Source organism: Mchenga conophoros, linkage group LG16, assembly GCF_057382185.1.
Source record: "Mchenga conophoros isolate Kocher_MC1m ecotype Shallow Benthic linkage group LG16, M_conophoros_male_GT1.1, whole genome shotgun sequence".
Classification (NCBI taxonomy): Eukaryota; Metazoa; Chordata; class Actinopteri; order Cichliformes; family Cichlidae; genus Mchenga; species Mchenga conophoros.
This window is the reverse complement of record NC_140541.1, coordinates 3787060-3802740: the sequence shown is the minus strand read 5'-3', so window position 1 is coordinate 3802740 and position 15681 is coordinate 3787060. Positions and strand designations below refer to the sequence as shown.

Here is a 15681-nt window from a genome sequence, read left to right as displayed (position 1 = left end):
CCATCCAGAAAATCTGATCCAGTTTAATGCTTTAAAGAAATTATAACAGAGCCCTAACATTGAAGTCATTCTTAACAATGACATGTGTGTTATCGTTTCTTCTGCCAGAATCAGTATTGATGAGTCAAAAGGAGTCATCGTCATCCTTGAGTTCATCGGTGATGATGAAGAAAGAAATCCATACAATGGAGGAGTCGTCTGCCTTTTCTTCTACTTCCCAGCAGGCAGTGATGTCATCCATGACGGATTCCCGCTCCTTCAGCAGCATGGCAGCTGAAATGAAGTTTGAGACCATGTCCATGTCCAGCATGTCCTCCGTGTCATCTGAGGCATATGCCATGAGCTCCAGTAGCCTCATGGAGATGGCCTCCCACATGGAGGGATCACTTAGAGCTCTTGGTAAGATCATAAGACTCTTGGTAATCTGTAAAACTGTACTTAGCTTCCTTGCATCCACCAGCAACACAATTATCCTTCTTTTGAAATGAAACCTCATAAAGATGCTGAATTAAGCTCAATTAGCAAAACATGCTTTTTTGTCATAACATTTTTTTGTTTGTGTCTGTTGTGAAATTGTGTGCCTGCCTTACTCTAAATGAAAAAAAGGTTCTTGTTCTGTGCATATATCATGGGTTCCAGGTTCTGCTCCAAGGATTGAAGCTCTGCCAGAGGACATCAGCATTGAGCCTGGCAAAGTCCTGACAGTCGCCTGTGCCTTCTCTGGTGATGCCAGACACATTGAGTGGTCGCACGACGGCAAAAGGATTGAGTTGACTGCTGCCGGACGCTTCCATATTGAGACCACTGAGGACTTGACCACGCTCATTATCACTGGGGTGAAGAAGGAGGATGCTGGAAGCTACACCCTCAAACTGTCAAATGAGCTGGGATCTGATACAGCAACTGTTCACATTAGTATTCGATCGGTGTAAGGAAAAAAAAACAACTCTTCAAAACTTCCCCTTTTTCCTTTTCTCATGCGTTTTTATTTAATCAAGCAAAAGAATCTACTTGATAAAGATCTGGATTTCTGTTCTTGTAAATATGAACTATTTTTGTAACTATCTTGACATTAATTTTTGCCAAACTAGACTAAAGTCTAAAGGTGTTATAAAATGTACCATATTGGATAACTGTGACTTAGGATTTTTGATCCATTATTCTGTGACATGTACATAATGTATATAGCCGAATTTACCGGTTATGGGAAGTGTATGCATTGTTATTTATGACAATAATATTAACTAAAACAAAATGAAACTGTATATGGTTTAACAGGAGAAAGTTCCAACAGGAACGAATACTCTGTTAAACTAAGAAACTAAACTTTGTGCCTCAACGATAAGTTGAAGTCTTAAGATTGCCTCAACAGGTAGAGAGGCTCCCTGTTGATGTTAACTCAATCAGAGACAAAACTATGAATACACTGCTTTAGAGAGCAGTGCATTAGCATTGTGAAAGCAGTGTGAGATCCTGAATGCTGTTTGCATTTACCCTCATGTAAGCAGGATGACTGGACCTCGCACTCCGACTGATTCTGTCGTACTGCTATTTCACTGACGTGCTCAGAGTGCAAGCGGCCTGCACTCCCTGAGCACAAGTGTTTCTTTTATATTTTGTGCTCTGCATCTGGCAAACAACCACTGATGAGACTTTTCACTTGTACCACCAACCTGGCCAATCACTTTAAATAAGAGTCCCTCCTGTGCTTGTTTGCAGAAACAGAGCTGTCTCTCGGAGGTATGCAGTGTGTTTGTGTGCTAGTTTTTAGAAGTTCACCTGTCAGTCAAGGTGGGTGCGGCAAAGCAGATGTATGAAACCACCTACTGCTGCGTTCAACAACAAGTCCCACATGTCGCCCTGCAGTTTAAGGGTTTGATTGAAGTTTGAGTTGTAGTTTTGACTATTTTCGCACCCTCCTTGAGTCTTTCCTCCAGTTATTTCTTTAATAAAGCATGATTATCAGCACTACAGTATGTTTCTGCTGTGGTTATTCGTCACATTAAAACACATCGTTTAACACATTTAGGTTTCTATTTTCAGGAATTAACCTGTTATTCAGGGGCAAGTGTCTGAGTTATATGACATGTGGCTCAACAGCACACTGAGTAGGTGGCGAGGTAGGCTGCACGCAATGTGAGAAACAGAAGTGACTCCATCTGTAATTGTGACTTTTTGCTCAGTTTATGTGAGGATTTTTCTAACCATGAGAGCCACAGAAAATTGGGATTGTGGGTAGAACAAAGAACACAAAGAATCTGATCACTTTATAGTGGTTAGGTGAAGGAATCAGCTGAGCTGGCACTCTCTGGTGAGTTCTGGTGGTAAAATATTGACCATTATGTGCTGTGACAACCATGGGTAAATCCAGAGGTTCGAGGGCAATTCTAAGCTGGTGAATTAGTTGTTTGTCCAGACAGTTTTGTTCAGGCCTCAAATTATCATGCCCTATGTTGACAGAACGTTGAATGTGGGGAAGTTTTGACCCTGCCTGCCAGTTTCCCCATCTTTAATTATTGGGATGCAGGCTGGTGGCTAACCACAATATACGCAAATATAATCAGTTCCTCTGATTTTAAGTTAGCTCTCCCCAACTGCTTTGGCTCTTCAGTGTTAGCAGCTGGGGGACTGTAAAAAAACAACAACAACAAAAAGATGAGAAGAATCAACCACTGGAAGCAGAAATGGGGCTATAACTGGAAGTTGGTCGGGACTTGTAGTGTCTTTCCCTATGTATTGGCCAAAATGGCCAAAGTTATAATTTCCTCCAAGCTTTTAGGTTCATCACAGGTTGCCATTTGATCTTTCATGGTATCATTTAAGGTATTTTAAAATGTTCTGCTCTTTAGTTTTAGTTTCCATATTCACTGAGTTACTAGTTCTGTCACTAGCTGGCTAACATAGACTAATGTAAGTCTATTAACTGCAACCACCAACCAGCCAGTCTAGAGAGTTCCACATTCTGTACCGGAACAAAGTTGTGTCTAAAAACTTTAAACACTTCTTAAATCCAGCTTCATAAGTGTTAAATCTATGACAGTTTTGTTTTACAGTGGGGCTCCATGGTGTAAATTAGCATTAATAGGTGTCTACTTTTCATATCTAATTTAAACTGTACCAAAGTGAAAGTGATCTCTCTTTTCATATCAAACAGTGTTCTGTCATAAAGCTTCCAGCCTGTGGAATGTGGATAAACCTCCACTCTTTTGATGAGAGAATGATGGGAGATTAGCTGGATAAGCTAACACTGGTTATGCTTTTAACTAATCAGTTAGGAGATGCACTTTATGTGGAAACAGGGCAAAACAGACATGCCTGTGTCATTATAACAGATAAGTTTTCTCCTGCAGTGTGGAAGAGTTTTCAATAACACCTTTGACACAGAAAGCATTGATGATGTAGAGGAATGTCAAATCCAATCTTTAAATAAATACATGTGGATCAGTTGCAGGCTCAACCACTACCACTTCTCTTTGAAATCGGACCAAATGTGCAAAGTTCAACCAGCTGTTTTGCTAATATATCATGTATTCATTTTTCATTAATATTTTTAATCCCCCTGTTGACAGTTAACCATGTCCCTTAGTCCTCACGACTTACCTATGATTTTTTTGCCTATATTTTAATACCCATCTGTCCACCCATCCACCTATTTTCTTAGGAGCAGAAGCACTTTTGTGATAAAAGATTAATCCTAATGTCCTAACAACCAAATGGAACCTCCCAACAAATATTTTAACACTGTACAATCATCGGGTGGCATTTTAAAAAAATTTCTAGTCCTAGAATTTTGAAAGCCGAACCAAAACTGTGACTATTAGGCCAACATACTGTTGAGGTAACTCTTCAGCATCTGTGAAGGTTCTCAGTCATCCAGGTCATTGTAGTCTGAGCTTGGAAAGAAAAGCATCTGGACTTCTTTAAGTTTCTTGAAGTTCCCCCGTCTAACATCACAATACAAGAAAAGAAGGCCGTTACATCCCTGAGCAAAGACTATAACATCACCATATCAACAAAAAGAAAGTTATCAGTTGCCTACAAGAACTTAAAAAGGATAAAGTCATTGACTGCTCAACATACCATCATCTATACGCTGTATTTTGTAAAATCTTCCAAAGATCCACAGTCCCACTCAGACCCATTGATAGCAGTATAAACTCAGCCACCTACAACATTTCCAAACACCTTGCCACCATCCTAGCGCCCCTTGTGGGGAACACTCCTCATTCTATCACCAACAAGGCCAAGAAAGGACATGCCATTGGAGGAAGTGGAAAGAATGGCTCTTGGCTCTTTCAAAGGGAGAGTACCCAGCTACTGGTACAGATATGTAGACGACACCTGGGTCAAAATCAAGACACAAGAAGTGGAATCCCTCACTGCTCACATCAATGCTGTGGATAAAAACAAAGTTCACCACGGAAGACACAAAGGATAACTGTTTGCTATTCCTGGACTGTGCTGTGCACATTGAGGAGAATGGAAACGTCAACACTGAAGTTTACCAGAAGCCCACACACATGGACCAGTACCACCTCTTTTACTCCCACCACCTTGCATCACTGGGCAGAAAATGTTCCCTCTAAGCCTGAAGGAAAAAAGAAGGAACACACACATGTAAAGGAAACGCTTATCTTAACGGTTATCTTAATTGGGCTTTCATCAAGTCAGCAAAGAGGCACAGAAAAGAAGATCAGACACCAGCGAGGGAGGAAAAGAAAGACAAACGCAACAACATTGTCATCCCCTATGTAGCCGGTGTTCAGAAAAACTCAGGAGAGTTTTCTCCAAGCACGACATCCCAGTTTACTTCAGACCCAGCAACACGCTCAGACACAACCTGGTTCATCCCAAAGACAAAACTCCAAAACACAAACTTAACAATGTGGTGTTTGCTGTACAGTGCAGTGAGGAATGCTCAGACCTCTACATTGGAGAGACCAAACAGCCACTTCACAAGCGCATGGCACAACACAGAAGAGCCACCTCCACAGGACAAGACTCAGCAGTCCATCTGCATCTTAAGGATAAAGGACACTCTTTCGAGGATGCCAATGTTCACATTTTGGACAGAGAGGACAGATGGTTTGAAAGAGGAGTGAAAGAAGCATCTATGTCCACTGTGGGCGACCATCTTTGAACAGAGGGCGGGGCTTATGACACCAACTGTCTGCCATCTATAATCCAGTTTTTAAATTTCTTTTGTACCAACAACCCCTTTTATAAGGCAACAACATAGAATGGTTAATTTTCGTGGACAACCAGCATGAATCCTCCACTACTCTGAGGATTACCCACAATTCTTTGCCCTTCTTAGTCAATGTAGGGTGACATTTGTGACAGTAGGTGGTGCTATTGTCCCATTTAGTGGGATTAACTTGAACCTTTTTAAACTATGTGTTGCGGGAATTGCTGTCTTGTGTGTGACTGGGTGCAGTAAGGAGTGTATGTAATGTGTGTGTGAGCATGCGCGTGAAGGAAACGCGGGGAGCGAAAGAGGGAAAAGAGAGTGAGAGAGTGTGTCATGGGTAGAGGGCGACCGGGAGCAGCGTTCTAACGGGCTACAGGCTATGCAGTGTGTTTCCGAACTGTGCAGTACTGTTATTAAAGCCTCATCTCTTCAGTACTCTCCGGTGCCTCGGCTGATTTCTGTCTGCCTCACTACTCCACAAAAGTGAAGGGAGTTAACCCCGAAGGAGGACAAACTTCGGCCCTGGAGGAAGCATCTCCCCTCGTGTCTCCCGACCACAGTCAGGGGAGTGACGGCGAGGAATGGTTAACACTGGCGACCACGAAGGGACCCTCTCACGTTGTTAAAGAAGTGGTGAGCACAGAGAAAAACCGACAGGCTAAAGCGGCTAACGATAAAGCCGAGTGACTGTAATTACAAGTGTATTAGCCCGCAGCTAAGCTAATTCGCGATGGCCGCTGCTCGCCATTCTCCCGAAAAGTACGGACTTGAGACCAATTACTCCAACCCGTTCATGTCGCTGACCAGTGTCTCCGAGGGTGCCGCGAGCATTAGGGAAGCTAACAGAGACAGAGCTGTGACTAAATGTGAATATATGAACCCATTCCTGTGTGCCGAAAGTTGTGCTAACACGCATGCTAATGGAGAGGGTGTATTCGCGCCGCCCGATGGTCCTGCCCAGCCGCAGTTTTCCCGCACTAATCCCTTCGTTGATGCTGAATGCCGCAGCTACGGCCGTGAGAGAAACACTGGCAGCAGCATGAACTATTATCCAGTCCCTACTCCCCAAATGAAAATCCACTTTCCAGACTCAAACCCATTTTCCTCCGCTCACATGGACAGTTTTGTACACAGCACACCGGCTCAATTTAACGCAATGTTAAATACACCCATGCAATGTATGCCTTCCAGTAGCCTTAATGAAGCCATAAGCTATGGGCAAACCACTGCACAGCATAAACCCCGCTCGAAACCAGGCAAGACCCGCTGTGTGCCCCGTCAGCCCCCATCTGACAGTGAAGAGGACAGTGATCCTAGAGAGAGAGTCCCCACCCTACGTCCGGGCCAATATGACGGCACCACACCGTGGAAGGAATTTCTGCACAGGTTTGAGAGCTGCGCTGAAGCTAACTATTGGTCAGAAAAAACAATGACAACTCAGCTTAAATTCTGCCTAGTTGGAGCAGCAGGGGCCATTATCCACAGAAATCCCCGCTCATCCAAATGGGATTACCGCCGCCTGGTGGACGAACTGGAAACTGCATATGGCGCTTCTTCTGACCATGCAGCTGCTGTTGCTGTAGAACTGAGGCAGCGAGTGCGTAAACCTGGTGAGGCCCTGCATGTTTTCAGAGATGACATTTATGGGAAAGTGGCTGTTGCATATGGTAATAGAGCAAAGATTGAACAAGACTCTATAGCTGTTGAAGTTTTCACCAATGGGCTGGGTGATGCAGAAATAGTACAGAAGTTGCTAGAGAGGCACCCAGCCACACTCGCCTGTGCATACGAAATAGCCCACCGACACGAAACCACTAAAAGGGCTGCATCTTATGTAACCAGTGCCATGCAGCAAGGAGCCCGTAACGCAGCTGAACGCCGGCCCCGAGCTGCCGTCGTCAGAGAAAAAGACAAAGATGAGACTGTTGCTGAGCATGAGCATGCACCTGCAGCTAGCCCCTCACCGAATCGTTTTGCCCCACACACACCCTCGACAACACCGAACAATCACAGAAACTTTAAAAGGAGTGGGGTTCGCTGCCATAACTGTCAAGGTTGGGGCCATGTCCAAAAGCAGTGCCCTTCCCCTCACAAAACCACCAAGGCCTTAACACTGAACAGTAGCCCTTGGGACAGCCCAAAACCCACTGTACTCCACCTTAAGTGCCAAAGCCAAGAAATGAGTATCCCCATGCGCCTCTACGAAGTGGAGGTATGTGCTGTTTTGGACAGTGGAGCCCGGAGGAGCGTGCTGCCGCTGCCCTACTACAACTCCATCCACCCAGACGTGAGACCACCACTACAGCCCTCAGTTGTTGAGACCTTGCTTGGTGTGGGACCTGGGGACGTGCCGGTGTTGGTGAAGCCCAGATACCTGTCAATATCAACAATCGACAGGTGGATGTTGATTTCTTGGTGGCAGATATAGCAGGAAATGAGGTGCTGCTTGGGCATCCCTTCCTCACTCAAGCTGAAGCACGTCTTGATTTCGGCAAATGCCGCATCATCCTTTTCAGTGAAGAGGTGCTCTACTACCAAACCGAAGCCAGTACAAAGTCACACGCAGTGAGAATAGCTAGAACTGTGGTGGTGGAACCGGGGCAAGAGTATATGGTGAAAGGAAACGTGCATCCTGGTGCAGCAGCTCGAGGTGACATGATGCTTAGTCCCACCAAAGGTTTTGTTGAGAAGCACAAAGTACTTATCGCCAGAGTCCTAGTCAACGCACAGCCTTCTAAAGCTGTCCCACTTCGCCTTTTTAACCTTGGCAATAAAGCAGTAACAATTAAGGCGGGATCCATTGCCGGGCTCCTCCAGCCAGCTGAGGCCGTGGAACCCTCCATGGTCTCTCCAGCTGCAGACTCTCTGACCAGCCCTCCTGTGGTTCCTCTGCACCTGCAGGAGCTCTATGCCCAGAGCTCCACAGACCTCAATGACTATGAACAGCTCCAACTGAAACGCTTGCTTTGCACTTATGGACATGTGTTTTCTACAGGGCCTGCTGACCTGGGCCGAACCAGCCTGGTGCAGCATGACATCATAACCCGTCCTGGTGCCCCAGTCAAACAAAATCCGCGAAGAATGGCAGGGGAAAAGCAGCAAAATGCTGATCAGCAGATCTACAACAGTCTACAGAGCGGTCTCGCCCAACGCAGCTGCAGCAGCTGGGCCTTGCCCATCGTTATGGTGCGTAAGAAAGATGGGACATACGGTCTCTGCATTGACTACAGGGCTCTCAACGACCGCACCATAACAGACGCCTACCCGCTGCCCCGCATCCAGGACACGCTGGACACACTCTCAACTGCCAGATGGTTCAGCACATTAGACCTCGCATCTGGCTACTGGCAGGTTGAGCTGACGCCTAGAGCACGCAGGGCCGCCACTTTCTGCACTAGGACAGGCCTCTTTGAGTGGAACGTCATGCCATTTGGACTATGCAATGCCCCGGCAACGTTCCAGCGGCTGATGGACCGCGTCCTGGCTGGTATGCAGTGGGAGACCTGCCTGGTCTACTTAGACGACATCATCGTGCTAAGGACGTGTCGGGGATGCTGCAACGGCTTGGCCAGGTATTCTATAGACTTCAACAAGCTAACTTGAAACTGAAACCTGCCAAATGCTGCCTCTTTCGCCGCGAAGTTGCTTATCTTGGCCATGTGGTATCGGAGCATGGTGTGGCTACCGACCCCAGCAAAGTTCAAAAGGTTCAGATGTGGCCCACACCTACGTCCATCCAGGAGGTCAGACGCTTCATCGGCCTGGCCTCATATTACCGCCGGTTTGTGAAAGATTTTGCCTCTATAGCCGAACCCCTGCACAACCTGACCAAGAAGAATGCACATTTTCAGTGGCATGCTGAGCACCAAGCAGCTTTCGACAAGCTGAAGTGTCGACTCACCTCTGCCCCTGTTCTTGGCTATCCACTTGACCATGGAGAAATGACACTAGACACTGATGCCAGCGACACTGGCATCGGCGCGGTGCTGTCACAGGTGCAACAGGGCGTGGAACGTGTGCTGGGATATGGCAGTCGTAAGCTATCAAGAACTGAACAAAACTACTGCACCACACGACGTGAACTACTAGCCGTCGTGGATTTCACGTCCCATTTTTATGGGCAGAAGTCTGTGCCATCAGAAACTGAATTTGAATAAGTTAAATTTGAATTTGAATTGCTTAGATTGAATCTGAATTGTAACTTGAATAAATGCTTTTGAAAACTGAATTTGAATTAGTCTAATTTGAAATTGAATTTATGGTTTGAAAATGATCATCACTAAATTGAAATTGAATTTTATATTTTGAAAATGAATTGATTTGCTTTGAAACTGCATTTTATCCTTTAAAAATTCAGCTCTCGAATAATTTCGGTTTCACTTCTCACCATTCAATTTCAGTTCCAAAATTCAGCTTTTTGGAACTTACATCCGGTTCTGGTTCAAGCGCAGATTAATAGAACTACGTTTTACTAGCTGACTGAAATTGTTACCGACGGGAATCTACAGCGTCTTGAGCTGAATTAAGACTTCAGAAGTCATTCGTCATGTCGAATGACCAGCGGATAAACTCTCAGGTTGGTAATAAATGTATTACATGTATAAGAACAAGCGTCATGTTAACAAATGATAGCCGTAAGGTAACTTTTATGCTTATTGTAGCTGTTAGCTAAAAACGCTAATTTAGCATAGTTTGCCCTGGATTCAGCTTTGACAAATATGATCGACTGTTTCTAGTAGAATTCCTAAGTTGTCATCTTAGACCCTCTCAGAGTACCCCCTCTGTATGCTTGCAGAGACCCCTACAGTAGGGAAACATGCAAAACGGTGTCCAAACCTTTGTGTTTTAGCTTTATTTATGTCTTACACAGCATCCCAACTCTTTAGCTAACTTAATAACTTTAGCTAAAGTGAATAGTTAGTCTGATTCATTAGTGCAGCATTACTGGATCACCTCTGTTTGAAGTGGTATAATGTGATATACAAATATCACTGAAACAGCAAACTTTGTAAATAAGCAAACAACACTTCTCATTCTCTAAACGTTTGGCCACAGCTGTAGATTACACTATCAGTACTTGTTCACTCTTGACAATAATTACATTTCTAAATTCTCTTTGTGCATTTACAGGTAAACAATATCTAATATTTTATCTAAATGACTGCTTTGTCTTTGAAAAGGGTGAAGAGCCTGAGGCCGGTGACAGTCCAGTTCTACTCTAAGTACATCCTTACAGTGGCTCACAGGACAAGGCCACATTCCTGTCCTGCCAGAAGAGAAGAGAAACTTCAGAGTCTTCATGCAGTTCAACCACACCTGTCATATTCCATATGACAGGGGTCTCAAACTCCAGTCCTCAAGGGTCAAAGTGTCATGCAACTTTTCCATGCCCTCGAGGACTGGAGTTTGAGACCCCTGCCGTATGGTGTTCATGCTGTTTTCCACCCCACAGTTACAGCATGTCTGACTGCCTGTTCAGCATATGCAAAAATATATGATGAGTGCATGTGATGACTAAGGCCTTCCATTACGGTGTTTGTCATCACATGTCACAGACATCTGGATGATCATTTGGAATAAACAAAACTAAAAACTTGTTACTTCATCTTTTATCTTTATTATTATTATTATTGTTCTTATTTTACATTTTTCATTGTTAGGCATTGGGTTTATTTGTACTAGTCCTTTCCAACTTCTTTCCCTCTTCCATGTTACTGTGTCAGCTTGTCAGCATCTATTTGGGTTTGGAAGTGGAACAGAAAGTAAGGAAATCCAAAGTGCCATTAAAACCAGGAGAGGTTCTTATATTTCAGAAGAAGGGATTAATTCAAAAGAAATGACCTCAATGCCATATTTTATTTAGGAACCCTAGAGAGCACTTTGCAAAATAACACATTCTTATAATTTCACCCTCAGATGAGCCAAGCTACGACTGTCAGGGAAGGTGATGTAGGTACAGAGCATATGAGAGTGGTTAAGTTAATGTCTCTTGTCTAGATGAAGGCACAAGAGGGATCAATGGCAAGGCGTAGAGATTCAGTATCTTCAGTCTTCAGTGGACACTCCATTTCTGGCACAAAACACCTGTAAAAGATGGTCGATTTAGGAGGTGACCCGACAACTTCAGCCTGTCAAACATAGTAATGGAGCAGTATGCTTTAAAAAAAAATCTAATTAAGCATGCACTCAGTACCCTAAGAATTATTATGGTAGTTAAACACTGATAGTTGTATATCATATTATATCACTTCAAACAGAGGTGACCCAGTAATGCTACACTAATGAATTAGACTAACTATTCACTTTAGCTAAAGTTATTAAGTTAGCTAAAGAGTTGGGATGCTGTGTAAGACATAAATAAAGCTAAAACACAAAAGTTTGGACACCGTTTTGCATGTTTCCCTACTGTAGGGGTCTCTGCAAGCATACAGAGGGGGTACTCTGAGAGGGTCTAAGATGACAACTTAGGAATTCTACTAGAAACAGTCGATCATATTTGTTGTCAAAGCTGAATCCAGGGCAAACTATGCTAAATTAGCGTTTTTAGCTAACAGCTACAATAAGCATAAAAGTTACCTTACGGCTATCATTTGTTAACATGACGCTTGTTCTTATACATGTAATACATTTATTACCAACCTGAGAGTTTATCCGCTGGTCATTCGACATGACGAATGACTTCTGAAGTCTTAATTCAGCTCAAGACGCTGTAGATTCCCGTCAGTAACACTTTCGGTCAGCTAGTAAAACGTAGTTCTATTAATCTGCGCTTGAACCGGAACCGGATGTAAGTTCCAAAAAACTGAATTTTGGAACTGAAATTGAATTGTAGAACTGAAATTGAATGGTGAGAAGTGAAACTGAAATTATTCGAGAGCTGAATTTTTAAAGGATAAAATGCAGTTTCAAAGCAAATCAATTCATTTTCAAAATATAAAATTCAATTTCAATTTAGTGATGATCATTTTCAAACCATAAATTCAATTTCAAATTAGACTAATTCAAATTCAGTTTTCAAAAGCATTTATTCAAGTTACAATTCAGATTCAATCTAAGCAATTCAAATTCAAATTTAACTTATTCAAATTCAGTTTCTGATGGCACAGATTTCTGCCCATACATTTTCGCCAGTACCTCCTTGGACGGCCTTTCAAAGTGCGCACAGACCACAGCAGTCTACGGTGGCTAACAAAAATGAAAGAGCCAGAGGGACAATTAGCTCGATGGCTCGAGAAGCTTGCCGAGTACAACTTTGAGATCATCCACCGTCCAGGTCGAGTGCACACCAATGCTGATAGCCTCTCCAGAAGACCCTGTCGCCAGTCCTGTCCATGCAGAGTGCAGGACCCCCCCAAGCATCTCGGGGGGACCAGTCATCAGGCAGTTCAATGCGAGTTGGACTCTGACACCAGCTCCCTGTTGCTGAGTCCGGTGAGGGTGGAGGGACAACCGGCTACTACAGCGGTGTGTCTAGTGGGGGTAAGTCATAACACCACCACACCAGAAACAAAGACTTTAGACCAAACTGCTCTTACAAAGTCAGACATTTCATGTCAAAACACTCCTATCAACACAGACATCTCAGAACAGACAATTCACACTAGAACAGACATATCACACCAGAACATGTCCACTAATACACACACTGTAAAGCTGACCGAGAAAGTATATGTGGCTAAAACCCTTGATACTGAAGATTCATTCATTCATTCTTTATTTATTTGTCACATGTAGTTATAGCTAGTACAACATACAGTGAAATGTTTTTCCTGGCTAAAAAATACTCCCCCCGACTGTGAGAAACATACTAGAAAAACTTTTACCTAAACTAAGAGAAAGGAAAAAACTATAAAAAATATACATATTTACATAAGTACAAATGTATATAATATGATAAGATAAGATAAGATACTGCTTCTCTGTTTCATGGCTGGACCATGGGGAAGCTGAGCCAAGCCCAGGACGCTGATGCAGACATTGCACCCATACGCGCCTGGATGGAGGCCAGCAGTGAGCGCCCCCCATGGACTATCGTTTCACCATGCAGCCCAGCCACTAAGACATACTGGGCTCAATGGAAACGGCTCTACCTCAGAGATGGAGTTCTGGTCCGTCGCTTCTACTGTCTTGACGAGACCCAGTTCTATCCCCAAATCGTACTGCCACGCAAGCTACAACCAGAAGTGATGGGCCAGATGCATGAAGGGCCAGTGGGTGGACATTTTGGTGTCGAGCCCCAATGGAGCGCGTTGCGCTGAACATTATGGGACCACTGAATGAGACAGAGCGCAGAAACCGATATGTGCTTGTGATACAAGACTACTTTACAAAGTGGACTGAAGCCTTTCCTATCCCAGATGAACGGGCTGCAACCGTTGCCGAGGTCGTTGCATCTGAGTGGGTGTGCCGCTACGGGATACCTCAAGCACTACACAGTGACCAGGGACGCAATTTTGAATCTGATGTGTTCCAAGGGGTGTGCAGTTTGTTTGGCATAGATAAGACTCATACCACGCCATTCCAACCCCAGTCAGATGGCCAGGTTGAACGTTTCAATGCCACTCTCCAGAAGATCCTGGCCTCCACAGCAGAGCGTTGTCATTGGGACTGGGACCTGATGATCCCGTACGCTGTTATGGCCTACAGGGCGACCAAACACAGTGCTACAGGTTTCACCCCGAACTTCATGATGTTTGGCCGAGAACTGAGTAAGCCAGTGGACCTTGTGGCAGGTCTACCTCCTGATCCAGGCAACCAACCCTCAGTTCCAGAGTATGTGCAGCAAATGCGTGAGCGGCTGGAGCTGGCCCACCTCATCGCCAGGGAAGCCCTGGGTGAGTCAGTCAAGCGCGCAAAAAGGCAATATGACAAGAACTGTTGCCACACACAGTATAAGACTGGAGATCCTGTGTGGTATCTCATCAAAGGAACACGTCACGTCAAGAACAAGGTCAGAAAGTTCCTCCCATCGTATGAAGGACCATTCTTTGTCCTGGGACAATTGGATGACCTAGTTTATCGGATCCAGAAGAACCCAAGGTCTAAAGTGAAAGTTGTCCACCATGACCAGCTAAAGCATTATCGCTGCCGCGAGCCACTGGACAATACCTGGGTCCTTGATCAGGCTCATCAGTGGTCCCCTACAGAGGTCCCACCACCAGCTTTAGAAGATGACCCAGCAGACCGTGATCTGGGTCTGCACAGTCTGTTCTCTACTGCAACTGGCAATGGCCCCAGCTCCTCTCAGCCTTCTGTCTCAGTTGCAGCTGATCCCGCTCTGGTTGTGGTTGTCCCATCGTCCCCTTCCCATGTAGACCATGAGAATGGTGGGGGTGTGGTGGGTGAGCCAGACCACCCGGGCCAGCAGTTTCAGCGACCAACTCGTCGGCGCAGAGCTCCAGACCGGTATGGAGTGTGGATCACTTAACTTGGTTTACCTACCATGGACAGTTCCAAGTAGGACTGAAGATTCGGTTCAAGTTTAAATCGTTTCAGCCTCCTATACTGTTAGCTACAATGGTTTAAAAGAGTTATATTTTTTTCATTGTTCCAGTGTTTACATTTAAAAAAAAGTATCTGAAGGACCTACGGGGTTATCTACATGCACTTATCCATTTGTATTTGTGCCTTCCTAGATGCTAGGATAAGTTGGTTATTCCCGGTCGCCATGTAATAGTTACAATTGTGTAATTTCTTTTCTACTTAACAGCACTTGAAATGCTTTATTTTGCACATGTATGTACACCTTACTTGAGCCAACCTCTTTGTCACTGAAGTGCACTCGTTGATACTATACCTCACCTTTTATGCGGTAATGGCTAACACTTTTATCTCCTGTGGGCTCCAAGTGGTAAAGGGGATTGTGTACCAGTTTTATGCATTACAATGCTGGAGTGGAATTATTGTTTAATTGCCATCCAGAGTGGGGGTAGTGTTGCGGGAATTGCTGTCTTGTGTGTGACTGGGTGCAGTAAGGAGTGTATGTAATGTGTGTGTGAGCATGCGCGTGAAGGAAACGCGGGGAGCGAAAGAGGGAAAAGAGAGTGAGAGAGTGTGTCATGGGTAGAGAGGGCGACCGGGAGCAGCGTTCTAACGGGCTACAGGCTATGCAGTGTGTTTCCGAAGTGTGCAGTACTGTTATTAAAGCCTCATCTCTTCAGTACTCTCCGGTGCCTCGGCTGATTTCTGTCTGCCTCACTACTCCACAAAAGTGAAGGGAGTTAACCCCGAAGGAGGACAAACTTCGGCCCTGGAGGAAGCATCTCCCCTCGTGTCTCCCGACCACGGTCAGGGGACTGACGGCGAGGAATGGTTAACATATGTTACACTTACAGTAACTCTTCAGATCTTTTTGTTAGACTTTCTAACAAGATAAAAAACAATTTTTTGTTAAGAAGTATTTTCTACTATCTCTTTATCAAGTATTTATCAAGTATTTATAAAAAAAAATCTTGACAGAAAATTGTTCTTTATGTCATAGAACTAAGTGA

General features: G+C 44.4%; 1 protein-coding gene, 1 long non-coding RNA gene and 1 pseudogene across 2 annotated transcripts in view; 2 read left to right on the top strand and 1 right to left on the bottom strand.

Annotated features, from left to right (window-relative positions):
- Nucleotides 1-1971, top strand: part of ttn.2 (titin, tandem duplicate 2) — a 217356-nt gene extending 215385 nt beyond the window's left edge. Inside the window, exons 247-248 of the mRNA XM_085250572.1 lie at nt 109-399; nt 640-1971. Coding sequence (XP_085106698.1) covers nt 109-399; nt 640-932 — 584 coding nt within the window. The 3' untranslated portion in view covers nt 933-1971. The remainder of the gene's footprint in view (nt 1-108; nt 400-639) is intronic.
- A 3950-nt stretch (nt 1972-5921) lies between these two features.
- Nucleotides 5922-14740, top strand: LOC146556107 (uncharacterized; annotated as a pseudogene).
- Nucleotides 11029-11937, bottom strand: LOC146556108 (uncharacterized). The gene is made up of 2 exons (XR_014888966.1): nt 11831-11937; nt 11029-11275 (listed from the first exon to the last, which is right to left on the bottom strand). It is a non-coding gene; the product is annotated as an uncharacterized LOC146556108 (long non-coding RNA).
- Nucleotides 14741-15681: the final 941 nt, after the last annotated feature.